General features: G+C 42.7%; 1 protein-coding gene across 1 annotated transcript in view; it reads left to right on the top strand.

The window, feature by feature from the left end:
* Window positions 1–21,970, top strand: part of LOC126354187 (potassium voltage-gated channel subfamily KQT member 4) — a 969,743-nt gene that overhangs the window by 806,900 nt on the left and 140,873 nt on the right. The window contains exon 12 of the mRNA XM_050003638.1: window positions 13,749–14,050. Within this exon, the coding sequence (XP_049859595.1) occupies window positions 13,749–14,050 (302 nt within the window). The remainder of the gene's footprint in view (window positions 1–13,748; window positions 14,051–21,970) is intronic.

Below are 21,970 nucleotides of genomic sequence, written 5' to 3'. Positions count from 1 at the left end.
CTAAGTTTTTCATCTATTTTCTAATTTCTACTTTAGTTCACATTTGTTTCACTAATTTATTTACTTATCTTAAGTACCACTCAACAGTATTCCCATCCCGTGATGCCTAAGGGCTGAAAATGACACAGCAGCCAGTCGGTACAGTTGGGCCTTCATGGCCTGTTTGGAAGGCAGTGGTTTTTTTTTGTTTTTTTTTTTTTTCACTGGGGCATGGACTTACAATGTGAAAACGTGCAAACTTGCGGGTTGTACTGCGAGCAATGAAGAGATGCATATTGCGAATTACTAGAAGACTAAGAAAATCCAACAAATCGATAAAGATGCTTCAGTATCTTTGTGTCCCACAGTGAATGCTTGGAGCTGACTACGAAGATATTCATTAATGACATATTTATTTGCTTTCCCAAACAAGAAAACTCAAACTTTTTTTGGCGCGATTTCCACTGACGTAGAAGCCATAACGACATTAGGATCGCTAATACCTTCTTCTAGATTAACTTCCTCAAAAATATCAGGTCTGTTTGTCGCCAAGATATCTAATATGTTCCCATCTCGAGTTGGTTTTCTAACCAATTGCTCAAGGTTGTATGTTCAGAGCGCTCCTAGAATAACTTCACACTAGTCTTTGTGTCTGCCCCCTGTGATAAACGTGTAATTTTCACAGTGAATGCACGCCGGATTAAAGTCTCTACCTATATCTAATGGATAATTTTGATATTTACTTCCTATGTACTCATGACTTTCCCTGAAACGTTCTGCGATGTTTGTTGCGGATGCTGCTGGTCTATAAAAACATCCTAATACAATGGTCACTCCTTGTCTGATTGACAGCTTTATCCAGACTATTTCACAGTCTGACCCAGTATCAATCCCAACTGCGTTTAAACAGCTTTTAACTGCAATGAACACACCACTTCCCATAGCATCAGTCCTATCCTTCCCAAACATTGTCCATCCGAGAAAAAAAATTCACTGCTATTTATGTCTGATTTCAACCAGCTTTCGGTACCTAGGGCCTAATACAATATTGGCATTACTGCTGTTGATGTAACTCGAGGATCTTGCTACAGACACTTCGACAATTTACTAAGAGGAGATTAAGCGTATTTAAATCCTTTTGAATGACCTGTTTAGGTGAACTAGCAATTTTTACAGTTGGTCACACACATCAGTGTCATGAACTGGCAATTTTTCAGGCCAACGTTTTTTTTCCCCGTGGGGAGGAACCTAATCTATAAAAAACAAAAAGTGCACGCTACCCATGTAGCTGCTTCCTGTGTGTATTGCACCCCTAATCCATCGAGGGGCGTCCTACAACTTTCCACCCCATAGCGTAGGTAAAGCAATCTACAACCATTTTCGTCACAGAGTCGACGCAGCCTCTGGTTTGGATTCTCCACTCGACTCCAAACCATAGGAGCACGATGCTGCAAATCGTCAGCTTGTCTTCGACTCCTCGAGAGATGGAGGCTGCCTTCGCCAATTTAGCCAGCTGTTGAACGGACCCAACGTTGGCTGGTGCCGAAATGTGCAACACTCTGCAGCTAACTGCACCCCACACGCTCGATAACCACCGGAAGAGCCTCCTCCACATCCTGGACAAGGCCCCACGGCAAGCACACCGAATGCACGTTGGACTTCTTCCCCGCCCTAGCCGCTATGTTCCTGAGGTCCTCCATGACCAGCCCAACATTGGTGCTCCCAAAAACTAACAAACCCCTATCCCCACGTGCCTGTCCGGACCTTGCTGATGGAGCGGTCCCTATCCTGGCAGAAGGTGCATTATGATCAGGCTCAGCCTCCTTCCCCTCTCCCTCCCCAGCATCAGACAGAACACTGAATATATTAGCAAAGTGCATGGGAGTTGGCAGGAGCCTGCGTCCCCCATGCAACCTTCGCCTTGAGGCTCGAGACCTCGACACAGTCTGGTACCCACGCTGAGGTGAGAGTGGGCCGCTCGGCTAAGTCGCACTTGAGGTCGGCTCAGTGACAGAGAGCTGTGACATCCACCTCTGCACATCTAGTACAGCAGAGGCTGCCTCGGACACCCCGTCCCCACCGCACCTCAAGGTGGCACTCAGGAGCCTGTTGACTGTGGCCAACAAAGCTTCCAGATGTGTTTGAAATGTGGACAACTCCTCCTGCATCCGCACACAACAGACACAGTCCCTATCCACCTAGCTAATATGGGGTTTTCTATAAGAAACTTAAGGAAACATTCTGCCACACAAGGTTAAGAGTTACACTCCCGAGTTGGCAGAAAGGACACTCCGCAATGAAAAACAATAAAAATGTATGGTAGAAGCTATATCTGGTGCTTATTTTCCTCCTAGGGGCCATCTAGTGAATAATATTAAAGAATTAAATAGTAACCTACGGTAAACTACACCTACTGTTTATCCCTCGAATTCAAAATGTAAACAAACGTTTATGTACACGCGAAAATGACCTTATAAAACTATAAAAACTGCTACTTTCAATGTGTCGAGTCTGAGTGACACTAATAAACATAAATACTGAGTATTGTACACTGACAGATGCAGGTACAAAACAAAACCTTTAGCTAACAATAAGAGATCAGAATGCAAAGCAAAAATACGAACTGTGCTTTATAGGTACTGATGGGCTTACAGTACACAATCACTAAGGCCCACAACAAGCTAAGGAATTTAAGCAGACGGCGAGGTGAGTTTTAGATGTCTGCTAACAAAACCGTATTTAAGAAGGACTGAAAAGTTGAATTATAACACTGATTTACTCAGATATTGTAGTGTACCACTATTTTACAACGTATTTTACGTTTGCTTAACTGTTAACGCTCGCAGGTTGCGCTAGTCAAACGTATACAAGTGTGGTTAGAATTTACTGTCAGTATCAGTTTTCCTAATAAAACGTATAAAAACTACAGCCTTCAATGTATCGAGTCTAAATAACACTAATAAACGTGAATACTGATTATTGAACATTAACTTAAATTGGTTCATCCTTGCATTTAAAATGTAAACAAACCTTTATTTACAGCAGAAAAATGACGTAATAAAACGTATAAAAACTGCTACCTTCCATGTATCGAGTCTAAATGACACTAATAAACACAAATACTGAGTATTGTATACTGACTTAATTGATGATCCCGCATATTTAATGTCAGTTAAGAATGTAAACAAACGTTTTGCGTACACGCGAAACTGTCGTAAACAGAAACATCGCTTTTCCTATTCAAACGCTAATAGAAACTGAAACCTTCAATTTAATACGTCTAGCTGACACTAATACACGTAAATACTATAGAATATCCAGCAAAAACAATTCAATTACTAGCTATATTACTTATCTCGTAACACAGCAAGCGAAAAGCGGTCGTAGCCGGCGTCAGGGCTGCCAACGTTTATATAATGACTAGATCCATGAATGACACACAAAGCATAAATAACCAAAGTGAGTATTGTTATAACGTCAGTAATATAAAATATTAGGTATACTGAAGATACTATAAATATAATCATACATTCATGTATGTAGACAAGTCGTATAACGCTGAAAACAATAACAGATTTTTCTTCATAGAAGTGAAACACGTCGTTCAATAATTAAATGTCATAGTCCTTGTAAACTTACCATTACTTAAAATATAATCATCATCGAGTCACGTCGTAACACAATTACCTGAATTTGTGTTTATAGATTCATCAGTAGCTTGTCATGTAGTAAGGTCTTTCATTACTCACATCGTAAATTTTCTGTCGCTATATTTATGATCTGTTACTATATCAAATGGTTCACATTGAGGCAGTAAACTGAAACCGCCGAATCTATTACAGAGGCATACAACTGGTTCTTCAAAGGGCTGCATAGGCCAGTACAGATAGAAGCCCTGTTCATGTGTAGTAAGACTTTACTAATAATTTGTGCACAAACTATGTCATGGCTCGATGGGACGAATTCTGGTACTTCGAGAACGTTCTGCACCTTATTTCTGTCTTATTGTTCGTATCATACTGGCCCAACATGGATATTCGTAACACAAACAAATTCAAATAAAGCGCCGAAGCGCTCTCTGTGTAAGAAATGTGTGCATTCCAGTGACCATCATTACGGAAACAGTGTGTATCAAATAGTGTCGCTGTACCACAGACACCACTGAAACAAGAGTGCATTTTTGTCCTATTTGCAGTGTCTGTGTTTAACGGTTTATTATGCAATGTTCTCCATAAATACATGGATGTCTGAGAGAACAGACACTGCTGCCAACTAGTGCAAGTATGACACAAGAAATGTATTCGCAACTGTGAATATGATGAGACTCCAACTCTACAGTTTATTGGCGACATAGGAAAATTTCTGTCGGGCCGGGTCTCGAACCCGCATATCCCTCTTTACCCTAGCGGTCGCTTTGTCGGTCCTGGAAGCGTGCTCGGAAGGCTGAGGTGAAGCCGGCACGTTAGCTCAGCGTGTCCGGTCAGAGGGTTAGCCGCCCACGGTAATTAAAAAAAAAAAAAAAAAAAAAAATTGAGTTAACGGAACGACGATGAACTTGAACAAGCGTCATGAAACGTCCGCCCCGAACAAATACGGGTTTTGGAATTAAATAGTGGCAACTATTTATTCACAACCGATACAAAGAGTTACATGTTTACACCTGTTACTGTCCTTCAAAGCAGTCACCAGCGTTGTGTAGAACACGCTGCCAGCGACGTGGAAGGCGTAGTATACCGTTAGCAGAGCCCGACTGGCGTTTCAGTTGTGGTTCGTACGATGTGGCCCACGTCTCATCCAGTGTTACGACACGGCCTAAGAAAGCCTCTCCTTCGCGCTCATAGCGCTCCAAGTGCGCCTGAGCAGCGTTGTAACGCATCCATTTGTGCATTTCTTGCGGAACCCATCGTGATGCAATTTTTCGCATGCCCAGGCGAAGCGCAGTCGTATGCGCTAATCCGGTTTCGTGGGCGGGCTCACGAATCGTATGGCATCGGTCACTGTCCACTAACACGGCAACAGCAGGCACTTCTTCAGAGACGCTAGGACGACCTGCCCGATGCGTGTCTGCCAGTTTGCCGACCTTCGTTGAAGGCTTTTACCCTATTTGCCTCTGTTGGGCCGATTCCCCGCACGCCTCTTGAAAACCTTGATGACGCTGTCGTGCTGTACGACCTCTGGCACATTTAATCTTGATCCAACTCCGTTGTTCCTGTTTCGAAGACATAGTTGACACTGTTGCGTTAGACCGCTCGTTCACAAGTGACTGTGTTTCCCTCGATTGTGCGCACGCCGGTGACGTGAGATGGGCGAGTCCATTTGCTCGGAGGTAAGGTAGGTATGTCAGCAACGTGTGCTCTCAGCGACAGTAGTAGATTCCATTGCACAGCGTCTCCACAGCAGTGTTGCCACTATTTAAGCTCCAACCTACTTAGAACGAACAATTACGAAGAAAATGAGACAAAAAAAGGGATTAACGCGATCGCTAGCGCAAAGCAGCATATCCGGGTTAGGGTCCCAGTCCAGCACAAATTTTCGTATGTCGCCAATAAATTGTTCAACTGGAGTATCATCGTATTCGCAATTGGGAATACTTTTATTGTATTTTTATCGTTAAATTTCTTCTCTGAATGGTCCATAGTGTCGCATCAAACTGCATTTCCGTTTCATTTACAGCGAAATATCTACGTCCATACTTTGCAAACCAATGTGAAGTGCATGGAAGAGGGTACTTAGTATATGATAGGATTTCTTCCCGCTCCAAACGCCTCTGTGCGCGCTGTAATTAGTCTGATCCTGTCTTCGCGGTCTTTGCAGGGGCAGAACTTAGAAGGCTGTAGCGTGTTTCTAAAATCCTCAGTTAAGGCCGGTTCTCGAACTCGGTAAGTGGGCTTTCGTGTGATAATATACGTCTTTCTTGAGGCGTCTGCCACTTCAGGTTTTTCAGCATTTCGGGGACGCTCTCCCGTGACTCAAACCTGAGACCATTCATGCTGCCCTTCTATGTGTACGTCAGTAGCCACTGTTACGCCTATCAAGTAAGAATCCCAACACATTTGACCTATATTCTAAGATGGGACCACAAGTGTTTAGGAAGCAGTCTCCTTTGTAGACTGCCTGAATTTTCCAGTACCTTCGCTCTGAATACAAGTCTTCTTTCCTGTGCCTGAGCCTACGTATTCATTCCGTCCCATAGGCATACAAGTTCTTCAAGCAAGATATAGGGGTGGAACGAAAATATGGAAAATTAAAAACATAACACATTATCATGCCTATAGCTGAGTTCGAAATCAGCTGGCATTTAAAACAGCTTCCACTAGTGTCGGAATGGATAAATGCAGCTCCTGTAGGGAATGTTTTCAGGGAAATCTTGTGCCATTAGATTAGATTAGATTAGATTTACTTTCATTCCAACTGATCCGTAGTGAGGAGATCCTCCAGGATGTAGAACATTTCCTTCAAATAGTTGCTGGCGTTAGTGCACCGAACTCGCCGAAACAGACCGCAAAGGCTCGATTATGCTGAGATCGGTGACATTGGTAGCCACGCGAGGTGCGAAAATTTATCCTCGTTCTCTCAAAACGAGCCCTGGACGACGCGAGTTGGTAAACAGCGGCCTCAATTCTTGGAACACAGCATAAAATTTTCACATGAGATGAACCTGAACAGTCAAAATGGTCGCGTAGTCCTTGCCAGTAATGCGACCTTGCAAAGTAATCATGGGAGCCACGAAATACCACAATATTGCTACCCAAATCATCATTGAATCCCTTGCTCTTCGAAAGTAAACTCGGCCAGAAGTTGGTGACGCTGTGAAACAAAGAGTCATCCGACCAAATGACTTTCTTACATTCTACATCTACATCCATACTCCGCAAGCCACCTGACGGTGTGTGGCGAAGGTTACCTTCAGCATCTCTGTCGGTTCTCCCTTCTATTCCAGTCTCGTATTGTTCGTGGAAAGAAAGATTGTCGGTATGCCCGTGAGATATACGTAGGAGTGAGCAATATACTACTTGACTCCTCGGTGAAGGTATGTTCTCGAAACTTCAACCAAAGCCCGTACCGAGCTACTGAGCGTCTCACCTGCAGAGTCTTTCACTGGAGTTTACCTATCATCTCCGTAACGCTTTCGCGATTACTAAATGATCCTGTAACGAAACGCGCTGCTCTTCGTTGGATCTTCTCTACCTCTTCCATCAACCCTATCTGGTATGGATCCCACACTGCTGAGCAGTATTCAAGCAGTGGGCGAACAAGCGTACTGTAACCTACTTCCTTTGTTGTCGGATTCTTCCAATGAATCTCAGTCTGGCATCTGCTTTACCGACGATCAACTTTATATGATCATTCCATTTTAAATCACTCCTAATGCGTACTCCCAGATAATTTATGGAATTCATTTCTTCAAGTTGCTGACCTGCTATTTTGTAGATAAATGATAAAGGATCTTTCTTTCTATGTATTCGCAACACATTACACTTGCCTCAGCTTTTATGGCTTTTATGGCCTCGGCACAATGTTTTCCGGTACGGGCGTTTGTATCAGTAACGTGTGGTTTTGGAATTCCACCTTGCCCGGCCATTCTCCGCTTATGGATCTCCCTTTGTGTTGTTTTGGTGCTGACAGCGATCGCAAGTGCGACATTCACTTCTGCAGCATTTTTAGTCGCAACGACCGTCTGCCGCAACCACACAACACATCCTTTCGACCACATTGTGACTTAGCGCATGTTATTTTTCCTCTTTTCCTCTATGCGGTATAAATCTCCCGATACAGTACCTCTTGAAACACGAAACACGTCGGCCATTTTGGCTACGGAAGCACCCACAATACGATCACCACGTTCCAATGCACTGAGCTCCAACATAATGCACTTACAACTGCACAGAACACTGTTTTGACCCCCTGACACTTGGAACGTATTGCACGGGTGCTGTTCCTGATCAAGTACAACAATGCAACGTGCAGGCTTGGTTAGAATCTGAATTTATGTTCAAGCCTTCATTCCTTGCGCAATTTCCATATTTTTGTCCACCTCTTCTATTTGTATGAACTGACGTATTATAATTGTGAGTCATGGACATTGTAGTCATAAGACTTCGTTGCGCTTTGTGAGGGGCATAATTTTACATTTCTTTGCATTAAAAGCTAATTAATAATCGTTACACCACACTGAAATCTTACAAATATCTGAGAGGATATTTGCGCACCTTTTTTTCCAGACGGCACTTCACTATAGGTAACTGCATCAGCTGCAGAAGTCTGGGGTGCTTAAAATATTGTTTGCCTGATGATTAATATACAAAACGAACAGCAAGAATCAGGGCTATTCAGACTGCCGCCCAGGGGCCAGCTATACTAAAAAGTACACAATACAAAAATAAAAATAAATTATCGTTTTCGCGAGGACTTAAAAAAGTAAATTGCACGTTATTATGGCAGAGCAAGGAACTTTTATTGAATGCTGCAGTACACTTCAATGTGACAAAGATTCATGACGTTATTTTTCAACTGTATCACCATGTCTCCGTAAACAATGGTCGGAACATTCTGCGAGTAACCCAATTCGTCGACGGTAGAAATCCGCTCCTTGGCCACGTAACTTTCGAGACCCGCTGTTTGAACATCCTCGTTGTTGGCAAAATCTCTTTGCTCCCAAATGTTCACACGCGGTTTCCAGGACATTGCCCCTGTGGTTGATGTTAATTGTCTTCCTTCCCGATCAACATCGCCGACGTCTGTGCTGCCTTAGTCAAATTATTTGCACAATTTCACTACAACTAGACGGGACATCGCATTTGGCCCATATACCGCCAGAGTTTCACGGCGAATATGAGTTGAATGTAGACGTTCTGACCACAAGAATTGTATTGTTCTGCGTACTTTCATCTTTCAAGTAAGTTTCCAGTTGCCGTGCCATTTCGCTCCCACATAGTGATGCACCTGATCTTGGTACCACAGCAGAACTATGTCTGCAAGCAGCCCGAAAAAATGTGCACGATGGTGGACATGTGTAACTTACTTTTTAAAGCCCCATGTAATGCTGTGTTACATACCAACTTATGATTGGAAAAGTCGTGGACTTAGTTGTTTTGTTCGGGTATATTTACATGAATTTTCCAGTGGACAGCTGGAAGTCGGCACGTATCTCTTTAACACCGCTCTCCTTCACGTTCAGTTTCCAGGAGCCCAGTCGAATGCCTGGTAAAATCTATAAGACGTTTAGAAGAATGGTTGACGGAATTTTGGCAGATTGAAGTGAGTTCGAAAGCGAAGAAAGTTAATTTATTACGTATCTCATTTCGACCAAAACAGGAGCCATAATTTTTATTTTCCTGTTGCCGGGAGCTGATTCTTGACCTCTTCAAAATCAGGAAAAAGATCTAGTTAATGAGGTTCTCCAGGAAATGTACCGAGTGGTTGTAATTAAAGTGCAGCTACTGACAGAGACGCCGTGTGGGCTGCATTATCGTATGGCATCAAAACTTGGCAGATATCCTAACTCGTTAATGCGGAAGTGAGTTACGCTGAAAAAAAAACAAAAAAAGTAATTCAAATTTTGTCAACCAAATGAAAATTTGGCATTGTGGATGCAAGAAATATGTATTAAAAAAATTTCCATGTAGAATGGATTAGGAACGGAACGTAGACAGAATATGTAGGAAGAGTGAAAAAGGCTTAATTTTGCAGTTTTTATTAATCGTCACGATCACAATTTGTCCAGTATCAGTAACTGAGATGTCAACGAGATGCCGTACAGTGTTAGATTTGTACCTAGTGGCCAAAATTAGAAGTATTTTTTTTTTTTTCAGCGTAAACCGGTTAGCATATCTACCAAGTTCCACTGCCATACGATGATTACAGCCCACAATGGACTTCAGTGAGTAGCTGCACTTTAATTATAACCACCCAGAACAAAAGTTTGTGAGATTCATAGCTTCTGATGGATATCTTACTGATTCTACAAGTCATAACAAGGTAACGCCACCACAGGAAACTTTTAGAGAGAAATTCAAATCATGAACAAACAAAAACGTTAAATATACGAATCCATGGTTATAAATAACGTTTTATTGTAATGATTATAGAAGTACCAACTCGAAACAACTCCAAAAACTCATAGTTGTTACAACATTATGATGATAGTACTCGCAATATATGCGTACATATGCTGTGGCAGCTGCGCCCCTCCCACCGGAGTTTCGAGTCCTCCCTCGGGCATGGGTGTGTGTGTTGTTCTTGGCATAAGTTAGTTTAAGTAGTGTGTAAGTCTAGGGACCGATGACCTCTGCTCTTAGAAATTCACACACATTTGCACTTCTTTTTTCGAAGCTGCGCCTTTTGTAAGTGATTAAAAACAACAATGTAACAGCAAAAAAGCTGTAACTGTCTTAAACTTCTCCCGGAGAATAAAATGTTTAAACAACTTACGTGAATTCAGACTGTTCGCTTTTTCGATAACCAACGACATTTCCGTAGTAGGGGATATGAAGAAAGACAAAACGCGCACGCACGCACATACACACACACACACACACACACACACACACACACACACACACACAACTAGCACCCTCACGCGACCAAAGATAACCATCATCAAAAGTTATCGATAGCAAATATTAATTACCAGCAGATGAGCAAGCAGAATTAACTTTATCCCTCTGCTGCTTGACAAGGGACAGAGCAGTATTCCAAGCAAACTTTGCGAAATTTAAGCAAAATTGGCCTAAATTGTGCTGGGAATCGTGCCCTCTCCCTGGACAAACAGCAGAGGTTCAGCGTAAATGCTATTTGATCACTTTCCTTTAGTTAATATTCACGATCGGTAACTTCTGACAATATAGTCTTTAGTTACGTAGTTACGCTAATTGTTTACGTTGAGTACGTCTTTCCACACACGACGTGTTATGGTTCGTGGCCGGCGTAGTCCCCCCTACTAAGAGTTCTAGTTTCCTTTCACAGCGCTCACTTATCGTATTTGTGCTTTGAAAAATCAATGGGTGTTCACCTGTCAAAATATAGGCGGTTGTCGAAGACGTCACCTGGCTGCATTCTCGTATGTTGTTTGAACTGTTATCACTGTAATCATAAATTGTACAGTAAAATTTTGTAGTTGGCACAGGTATTGATTTGATTTTTTTGTTCTTGTGTGCAATTCGTAGAGAGATACTGGTGAATGCGAGGATAGTTTAACTTTCTTACTACAAAATTTGTGAAGCATTATTTAATTAAATATGTAACCCAAAAAACATTGTTCCCAGTAGCTTACATCTAAGGCGATTAACTCTGATTGTGAAGTTAGTTGGCATGCCCCAAGAGGTGAGTTTGTGTAACCTGATAGGGATAGCTATACTTAGGCATATCAAAGCAATTTTCGAGTAAATAGGTTTTATTTTGTCAACATTGGGCTTGCTTCAAAGTATAAGTTCTTGAAAAACTAAATTCCTAGTGACAAAATAATATTTGAACAAACATAAATTCTGCTTAAATGTATAAATAACTTCGTGGACTTAAATGTATTAACGAACAATGAATTCTTGAAGAAAAATAAGTTCCGGTTGTTACTATAACTACTTGCAGTTATTCAAATAAAATTATCAACCACGAATAAGGGATTTGTCGGCTCGTTTATTTGAACTGGTGGGTTCAATTTTCTTTCAGTTTTACTTACAGTCGTATCAAACTGAATCATCCTAGTCTGGCCATCTTCGGTTTTTTCACCTTTTGATGATCGTGAACACAGGAATTTCGTTGTCATCGCTTTCGACAATCTTCCCAGGATGCTGATGAGTATAGTACTTAACAAAAACACACCCTTAAATATGTTCAGGGTAATGAAAAGGACATGACATTGTGGAGCATTCCGTACTCGATGTGATCTTTGGGTAAGGCTATGCCAACTGGGACCAATCTAATTACGTTAACTATCACCAAAGAGATATCAGATCCCATACAAACCAATACATCTGAAACAAAGGATTGTGATCCAAAGAATTGTGATACATGAGTGCAACCATAGTTAACCACGCATTCGAAAACTGCCATCAACTGCGCCTCAATTCGATCTATAAATTCACCAAAACAAAAGAAATTACTATCAAAAAATTTAGTCACTAATCGGAAAAACGAAGAAACAGGGGTCTTTCATTTACGACATTTCCAAGCAGACTGAAGCTTTGGTGGATGGTTCACCTTTACGTACACTATGTGATCAAAAGTATCCGGACACCACCCAAGCCGGCCGCGGTGGTCTAGCGGTTCTAGGCACTCAGTCAGGAACCGCGCGACTGCTGCGGTCGCAGGTTCGAATCCTGCCTCGGGCATGGATGTGTGTGATGTCCTTAGGTTAGTTAGGTTTAAGTAGTTCTAAGTTCTAGGGGACTTATGACCACAGATGTTGAGTCCCATAGTGCTCAGAGCCATTTGAACCATTTGAACATCACCCAAAACATATGTTTTTCATATTGGGTGCAATTTGCTGCCACCTACTGCCAGGTAGTCAAATCAGCGACCTCAGTAGTCATTAGATATTGTGAGAGAGCAGAATGGAGCGCTCCGCGGAACTCGCCGACTTCGAAAGTGTTCAGGTGATTGGATGTCACTTGTGCCATACCTCTGTAGGCGAGATTTACACACGACTAAACAACGATAGGACCACTGTTTCCGATGTGATGGTGAAGTGGAAACGTGAAGGGAGACCTACAACACAGAAGCTACAGGCCGACCTCGTCTATTCACTGAAAGAGACCGCCGATAGTTGAAGATGGTCGTAATGTGTAATAGGCAGACATCTATCCAGACCATCACACGGGAATTCCAAATTGCATCAGGATCCAGCGCAAGTACTATGACAGTTAGGCGGGAGGTGAGAAAACTTGGATTTCATGGTCGAGCGGATGCTCATAAGCCACACATCTCTCCCATTTTTATGTGGGTTTTGGCAACGTTAGTTACAATTATTGTTTGGATGCCCTTCGTGATTCCATCAGTCTCTCCTCCTCCTCCCCCCCTCCCCTTACAGGCCACGGGGGGAATTTGTGCACTCCATCTGTCTGCACTCAGAGTAAATCCCATCTATAAATGTGTGAACGCTCTGTAAGTGAAACTTCCTGGCAGATTAAAACTGCATGCAAGACCAGGAGTCGATCCTGGGACCTTGCCTTTCGCGGGTATGTGCTCGACCATTTGAAATACCCAAGCGCAACTTATGACCCGTCCTCACACCTCTAAGTGTTTGCATAACGTGTACATGAGGTGGAACGAGGGTACCAGTCTGGTATTTACCTAGCTGGACATGGGAAATCACCTAAAAGCCACATCCAAGCTGTCTGGTTTACCACCGCTCATAGTTAGTCCACGAAGTGGAGTCGACCCGGTGGAGACTCGTCTTTCAAAATTTCGTAAGTGGCAAGTTAACAACAGGGCTATTTTTTTACTGACTAAACCTTAACTGCTGCGTTGTAGGTTCTTAATTCCAATATTGCTCTAAAACTTATTTTTTAGCGTTAGTTACCAGAAAATGCTCCCCATTAGGTCCCACCCGACAAGTAAAATGAAGCCTTAGTACGGAACCCAATACAGTTCTCTGGGGATCGCCTCAAGCTACTTCTATTTGTGCCGACGACTCCCCATCCAAAAGAATTTGTTTCGCCCTTTATACCAGGAAATCTTCAATCCAGTCACAAATTTTCGTTTCATACACCATACTTCCTTCTTAAACACGTTGTTGTAAGCCTTAAGCTGGATTGTCCGTGACCGGGCCGCAGGTGGACGACATCGAGATGAAACTGGACCAGCTGATCGAGATGTACCTGGAGGACCGCAAGCGGCTTCTGGCGCTGCCGCTGCCCACGGACTCGGGCCCGCCCCCGCCGCCCGCCCCCGCGCCGCCGCCCGCTCCGCCGCCTACACCCGCGCTCCGCCCCAAACCCATTCTCATCGACAAGCAGGCGTCGGAGCCCAACACGCCCATCGCCAAGAGCTTCACCGACGTCACTGCGGTGGTGCGGACCATGCAGCGCGGCCACTCCGACCTCAGCCACCGCATCCGGAAGCGCGTCACCCTCAGGTAAGCAGCAAACTCCGCTCCTTAATCTGTAGTGAGATAAAGAAATCATTTAAAATTTGCCTTGTAGTGGTCGCGTGGCCAACAACAACAACAACAACCGATGACTGTTATCCACAAGCCTGGTTCACACCGAAGCAAACACGAGCGAACACTCCCACCGAAACGACAACCTTCTCTGGTTTAAACGGAAGGCAATCCGCTAGTGAACGCCATTTGGTCGTGTTACTGTAATGTTCGCTGGTGGTTACTCATGTACGGAAGGTTGCCGGTCTGTCAGCGAACCGTCAAAGGAAGTTCCCGTCCTGTTCACTTCGGGGAGAGTAGTGGTCAGAGCATTCGCATGTTGCAAAGATCACTGGTCTGCAGCTTTAGCTCCGAATCTTTTTTTTTTCTTTTGACATGAGTTGCGTGAGTGATGGAATGAGCCAGACAGACGAAAGAATATAGATATCGTAAGTACTTGTGGGATCCAAGAAATCAAAGTACACGAAAAAGCAAATCAGATACGAGTGACAAAAAATTTCCGAAGCATTCAAAGGTCCAACTAATGAGGTCAGAAAGATTATTTTTTACTTATCTATTTATTTATGTAACTTGCTCCTACATCTGACCAGGTTTTCACACATGCAGTATTTTTTTTTACGTCTTAGTTTCCCAAGAAATTACATTAGTTTTATACTGAGGTGACAAAAGTCATGGGATAGCGATATGCACACACTTAAGTAGCGATAGTATTGCGTATACGAGGTATAAAAGGACAGTGTGTTGGAGGAGCTGTCATTTGTACCAGGTGAAAAGGTTTTCGAAATGATTATGGCCGCACGACGGCATTTAACAAACTTTGAAAGCGGAATGGAAGTAGGAGCAAGATGCATGGGACATTCCATTTCGGAAATCACTAGGGAATTCAATATTCCGATATCCATCGTGTCAAGAGTATGCTGAGAACACCAAATTTCAGGCATTATCTTCACTACAGACAACCCATTGGCCGACGGCCTTCACTTGACGACACAGAGCAGCGTTGTTTGATTAGACTTGTCAGTGCTAACAGACAATCAACGCTGTGTGATACAACCGCAGAAATCAATGTTGGACTTACGACGAACGTATCCGTTAGGAAACACCGCGACATGTTGCGTCAATGGGCTATGGCCGCAGACGGCTGACACCAGTGTCTGTGCTAACAGCACGACATTGCCAGTAGCGCCTCTCCTGTGACCATATCAGTATGACCCTAGACGACTGGAAAACCGTGGCCTGGTCAGATGAATCTCGATTTCAGTTGCTAAGAGACGATGTCAGGGTTCTAGTGTGGAGCACACACCACAAGGCCGTGAACCCAAGTTGTCAACAAGGCACTGTGCCAGCTGATGATGGCTCCATAATGGTGAGGTCTGTTTTAACATAGAATGGGCTGAGTCCTCTGGTCCAATTAAACCGATCATTCACTGGAAATGGTTATTTTCGGCCACTTGGGCACCAATTGCAGCCATTCATGGACTCCATGTTCCCAAATAACGATCGCGTTTTTTTGTATGTCGATGCGCCATGTCACTGGACCACAGTTGTTCGTGATTGGTTTGAAAGGCATTCTGGAAAGTTCGAGCGAATGATTTGGCCACCCAGATCGCCCGACATGAACCCTATCGAACATTCGTAGGACAAAATCAGAGGTTATTTGGTGCACAAAATCCCGTGTGCAAAGGACTGATGGGTTTGTGCGACGCCGCATAATGCATTCATTTCCATTGCAAACGCTTTTTAGAGTATGGCAGTGCGATTCAAATTGCTCTAATGATGCACGCGTTATTGAACACCCCCTTTAACCCCTCCTCTATTCGAGAGAGATCCCAAGGGCAGTGATAATCTTCGGACGATCATGTGAAGACAGCTGCCAACTCTTGGATTTGAGAAACGTCGAAAGAATTTTCCAGTGGCGAAATAAGAAAACTTGTTATACGTTGGGAGAAATGTGTCAATCTTATCGGTGATTATGCTGAAAAATAAATATATGATACCGAAACTTAAGAATTGTGCTTTAATGTCCTTTTTGTCCTATCTTCCTAATTGTTTTTGTTTGTGTTCTACAAGCATGTGACATTACTTCTCAGCCTACCCTCGTATAAAATTTTCTTCTTCTCCCACGACTTTCCTGAAGTAATGTGTTGGCAAGTACTTGTAGCTGCATTTTCCACCTCGTTTTTACTCTCTTTATTGTGCTACTGGAATAGCTAACGGTTCATGCAAGCCTCTCAAGAACACTTTTTAATGGTATTTTGCTTCCTCGTTTGTTTCTTCCGACAAAAATTTAATGGCATTGCATATAATCCCGCGTGCCTAATTATAAAGGTCTTTCCCTGCACCTGTAATATTCAAAGACTGCGATGCCCTGCTGCGTAACAAAGAGAGAACAACACTCGAAGTGCACAGGTCGGCACCTGCCCATTCTCGATAATTGGATGAAATCTCCCACTGGTCAGGAGGAGCATGTGCTTCTTCTGCACACTGGCCAAGTTAATTTGTGTGAGCTCTATACTAGATATATTCCAAGGTTCTTTTGGAGACTATACCCTTATCGGCATGGCGTGCTACCCAATTATGAGCCTGAAAGAACGTGAACCATATGAAGTTTAAAAATTTCACAGATTTCCAAGAAATAATTGTGCCACGAAAAGTAATAGAGATTCTTCCTTTTGCTGGATCTACCCGTAAATGAACGATTCTAATGTATGTCTGGTGAAGCGTAATTCATGAAGCCTCCTTAAGTAGAGTTTTCCAAGTTTTAATTTTTTATTTTCCAAACGATCGAGTCTTAACAACAAAGTCATAATTTCAAATCTCACAAGAACGATTTAATCGCTTTTCAATTGTAATCTATTGCCTGCATATAAACTTAAAAATGTTTTCCCTTCATTTGCAAATAATTGGAAACTTTGTTTTACAAATGTTCAAAGGCAAGACCTAACGTGCCACAAAAGGCTCTCAGATAGTCTGGAACTACATTTCGCTAATGCATCTTAATCGACTACTGACAACCATCAGTATTCAGGAACTATACGGTAAAATGCATTAAATGTCTTAAAACACAAAATTTCGCTGATATGATATCCACATTTTAAACCACACGTCCGTATCTTCTTAAGAGTTAAACAATTACATAAAAACCAGTGGCTGGGCTGCACTCTATTCTGCTTTGTTGGCAGAGAAATGATGCGTGCCGCGATACATTAAAGCCATAGTACAGGCACACACAGTAGCGTACCCACCGAATTACAGAGAAGAGCAATTTCCCCTTCCTCCACCCCTACTAACAAAAATTAAAATATTCTCAAACCTTGTCATAATCTTCTGGTGATACCTACTGAATGAACGCCTCCTTTTTATCCTGATTGCTCCGCGTCCGTTATCCCTCACTACCAGGCCGCAAGTTTCATCGGTGCAGTTGTGGAGGGACCCGAAGCCAGCGCTGGGCGGTCATGCCAGTGCTTTTGCCCCCCCCCCCCCCCCCCCCCCCCATCGGGTGCGGAGGCTACTCTCGGCCGACGTTATGACTTCAGTTGGTTGATCGCTGTGTCCAACGCTTTATTGAGAGTAAAGCCACTGTCTCTGTTGTTCAGTCCATCGGCCACTCGTATCTCGACAGCCTCCTTTAAGTCACAGTCGCAAAACGACAGGCCCGTTTTAGCAGTTCATTTTGTTCATATTTCATTGATTCCCCTGTAGCTATGCAGCAATCCGCAAAGAACTATTTTCTGCGTTTGTTGAGTTCCGCGTCTCTCCTGTGCTCCCGAAACCTTTCTTTGCACGTCAGTACCGCCTGTCTGATGTACACGGGCGTGCTGAGAAGTAATGCTTCCGAACGTTTTACTCTGTTCTCAAAATCGGTTGACGTATTACATATACAGCGTATTACTCGGTCGACTTTCCCGCTTCGGTGACAAAAGCTGCAGCCCTCTGCGGCTAGAGGGCACCGAATTGTAGCTTGTGACATGACGATGTGTAACGTAACTATGCCGGTGTATGAGAAACTGTTTGCTGTGATCGAGTTTCAAACCTCTGAATACAAGCCTCCATTTGGTACCCATAGCAGAGTCAAAGGTGTGTATGGTGATGATTGTACAGACATCAGTGACGTGGAGCGTTGGTTGTTCATGCTCCTGATGAGGTGGTGCTACCTCAACACGTGTGGCAGAGCTGAGAATGAAAGACTGCTTACGGCAACGGACGAGACTCGTTGGAATCGAGTTGATCAACTCATCAGAGAAAACAGTCGACTAACAAAGACACAGCTCTGAGGTAAGTGTGGCACGTCATGACAGCCTGTACAGGCCATCATTGCAGAACTACAATACAGAAAACTATGTGCACCATGGATGCCTCGAATGCTGTTTCCTGTCGTGATTAGACATCTATCAATAATTTCTTTTGTGTTTTGATGGTAAGGATGATGGGCTCCTTAACGACACTGTGGCATGTGATGAAAGCTGCGATCGCCATTTTCACCCCGAAAGCAGAGAGCATCAATGGAGTTCCACCACAAAGGACACAGACCCCAAAAAAGTTCAAGACCTTGCCATCAGCAAACAAAATCATGCTCACAGAGTTCTGACATGTTCAAGGCGAACTCAGAAAGATACTGTGATACCCTCAGAGAACTGAAAGCATGAATTCGAGGAGTTTGTCCACATACGGAGCTCTCTGTCCTTCAAGATAACAATGCCAGACTACACATCAACGCTGCGGCATTTACAGGCAATCCGACGCCTTGGGTTCACTGCCATCGACCATCCTCCATACAGTCCCGATTTAGCCCCATCCGATTTTCGTGTTTCCGAAACTTAAAGAACATCTTCGGGGACTTCATTTTGACTGTGATGAATCGATGTAATCAGAGGTGAAGTTCTGACTCCGACAACAAAGTCAAACATTCTACAGTGACGGTACCAACAAACTGCTGTCTCACTGGGAGAAGTGTGTTCGTGCCCAGGGTTACTAAGTTGTGAAATAAATATGTTGACATCAAGACTAAAGCTGTAGAATATTAATAAAGTGTGTCTTATTTCAAAATCTCGTGTTACCACATTGGCATGTAATACGATAGACAGCCGGCTTACGGAGCCACAAGTCGTCTTTCACCATACATAATATTGCTGTTACGTTGAGCCAATATTCCAGCACTCTTGTTCGATACTTGCCAGCTTACAGCATTTACGCCATGGCCTCATCCTCTTCGTCAGTTTTTATGTACATGGCTTGTACCTCCTGTCTGAAGGCGCCTCAGATTTGTCTCCCAATATATCCGTTCTTCCTCAATGCGTCCTCAAGGTGAATAAGTTGTCTTCGTAGGCCTTCTTTGTCTCACAGTGCACTTGCCCTATGGACTAGTGAAGCCCATATAGTCGTAACACACCCTCAAGCTGTGAATGAAGATGGCAGTTGCAGGCATGCTGGCACATACTAGTATGGATGGCTTTTCTGTAGCCTACACACCATGTTCCATGTGTCGTCTTCTTTGCTCTTGACTAGGACGTCCGAAACTGGCATTTTCCATTCCCTTCCACATCCTCGTCAAATTGGATGCTAGGGAGCAAAGAGGTGGCTGGAGGAACTCTTGAAGCCTGTAACACTCACGTGACCACACTACATGTGAGTCATCTACGTATCTGAAGAAGCATGTGGGATTCGGTGCAGATTAACTAGAGCTTTTCCTTCAATATCCTCTATGATAGAGGGACCTCACGGCGATGCCATTCCTTTGTTGATAATAGTCGCCATTAGAGATGAAATGAATATGCATGAATTATCCGTTATCTGGCTTAAGTTTGCTATCCAGTCTGATACTGGATGATACGTCAGTATGCGGTGGATATTGGTCTTTCAATAAATTATGAAAATCTGATGAAACAGACTCTACTTTATCTACACGTGAGATATCCTAAACATAAATACAACAACAATCTTTTCAAATCAAAACACCATTTATTATTCATTCCAAAAAAATAAAATAAATAAATTAGTAGTTGTACTGAACTACAGACAAATTAGGGGACTGAGCTCCAATTTCAGTGTCGTCTGCTCTTCTTATTTTAGTAGGCATTGTGGATGAACTACTACTGGTTGGAAGATTCTTTGCACGATCTTCTTTCGAACTCTTTCAGATTTCAGCTTCAAGACTATGCCTTGAATTTTGTATCTAGAAAGATTGCAGTCAAGAAATGTGAATCTTCATTTAAGGAGCAGGACCGGCTTCCTAGTTCAGCTTTCAACAACAACCTCATGTGTGGCAAGTCAGGGGTCTTTGTGCTTTCTCATCATTATCTAAACACTTATTTAACAACACAACACTTGGTACTACTTCGGATATGCAGGATAGATAAGAACTTATTTTCTGTTATGTCTTCAAAGGGCTTCAAAACCTTAACCCACTGTTCCATCCACCACCACTAACGAAACGTAGGCGTATCATGATCAGCCACATACAGCTACATAGTCCGTCTTTGCTCCAATAGGCTCTCTACCTTATAAAATGTAGAATTCCACATCGTGCTGATATCTTGCACCCACTGATGCTCCGCTACCTTTAGCTCTTTTGGAATCGCCTATAATTTTTCTGGAACTAGGCTCGAATGACTGAACTGCGTCGCATCACAACCAGTAGTGATCACTCCTGCTACTTCAAAGTGGACATTCAGTTACCCATATACGACCATCTGAAGCAAACTGGCTTTGCTCAATGTCCCATCGATCTGCAATAGTATTAATCACACTTACTATATTATCTCCTTGTAAGAACCTAGAAAAGACTTCATAGCAAGAACTACATGTTCCAGCTTGAATTCAGAAGACAACCATCGAGTTGTGAAAGTCAGAAAATAGGTCCATATGTCAGAATTACAGAAACTGAGAGAGAACCTGAACTGTTTCTTTTGCTTTCTCGTAAGTTCTGTCGCAAATGTCAGGAACTGTTGTTTGGGAAATGTATCTACACTTTGATAAAACTGTTTCCAGAGGTCTTTTAAATCTGGTACTTTCTAAGACACAAATGGATCACTGTCTAATATAATCATTTCTGCTATTAAATAACGATATTTTTTGGCTTTTGTATCGTTTCAGCCGTGACAGTGGCTGTACCTTTATTAACTGCCTGGAATTAATCTGGATATTTCCTTTCCAAATTGTGTTTCATAGCTGAAGCAAACGTTATACAAATAAAAATGTTTAATTGGGTATCAGACAGGTTACGTATTTTCATCCCAATCAAGTTTAATTAAACCAAGTATTCGATAAATAGGTGAACACTTAACGATATTAGTCATCATTTCCATGGACCAAACCCTTGTTGATTAGTGTAACAAAACAATTCAAAATAAAAGAAGAAAAGGCAAGCTAATAACTAACAGCTTTTTTACCTTTTCCGCTCGGAAAATTTGAATTTCGTACAACAACAAAATTGAAAACTTATTATTGTCACTGCTTCCATCAAAATATTCCAAAACAGGCGCTCTTTTCTTTATCATGAAACCAATAGACTATTTTCAGTAGTATGCTCAAAAAACAACAAGTAAAAATGATCGCAACTAGCAAAAAATTAAATACCGTAGTCAACCACAGAACACCAAAATGTAAGAAGTGCGAGACCGATGTTATGACTGGAAACAGAACATGACAGCAGCGCTTCAAGTGACCTGGCAGTGAATTTTGGGTACAAGGAACTAGGGTCCGAAAATCTGCTTTTTTAATTTGAAATGCGCGATTTAGATGACAATATTTTTCGTTTATTCTTTATGGGTGTACCTTGTAGTCTTGTAGTAAAGCGCATGTCTGGAAACCGAAAGGTTTTTGTGGCCTTGCAAAGTAATATCTTCGAAAAACCTCAATCAAAATACAAGATTAACTCCTCGTAGCTGGGGTTCTCAG

This window comes from Schistocerca gregaria, chromosome 3 (assembly GCF_023897955.1).
Source record: "Schistocerca gregaria isolate iqSchGreg1 chromosome 3, iqSchGreg1.2, whole genome shotgun sequence".
Classification (NCBI taxonomy): domain Eukaryota; kingdom Metazoa; phylum Arthropoda; class Insecta; order Orthoptera; family Acrididae; genus Schistocerca; species Schistocerca gregaria.
Note: the sequence above shows the minus strand (reverse complement) of the source record. Positions and strands in the feature narration are given on the sequence as shown.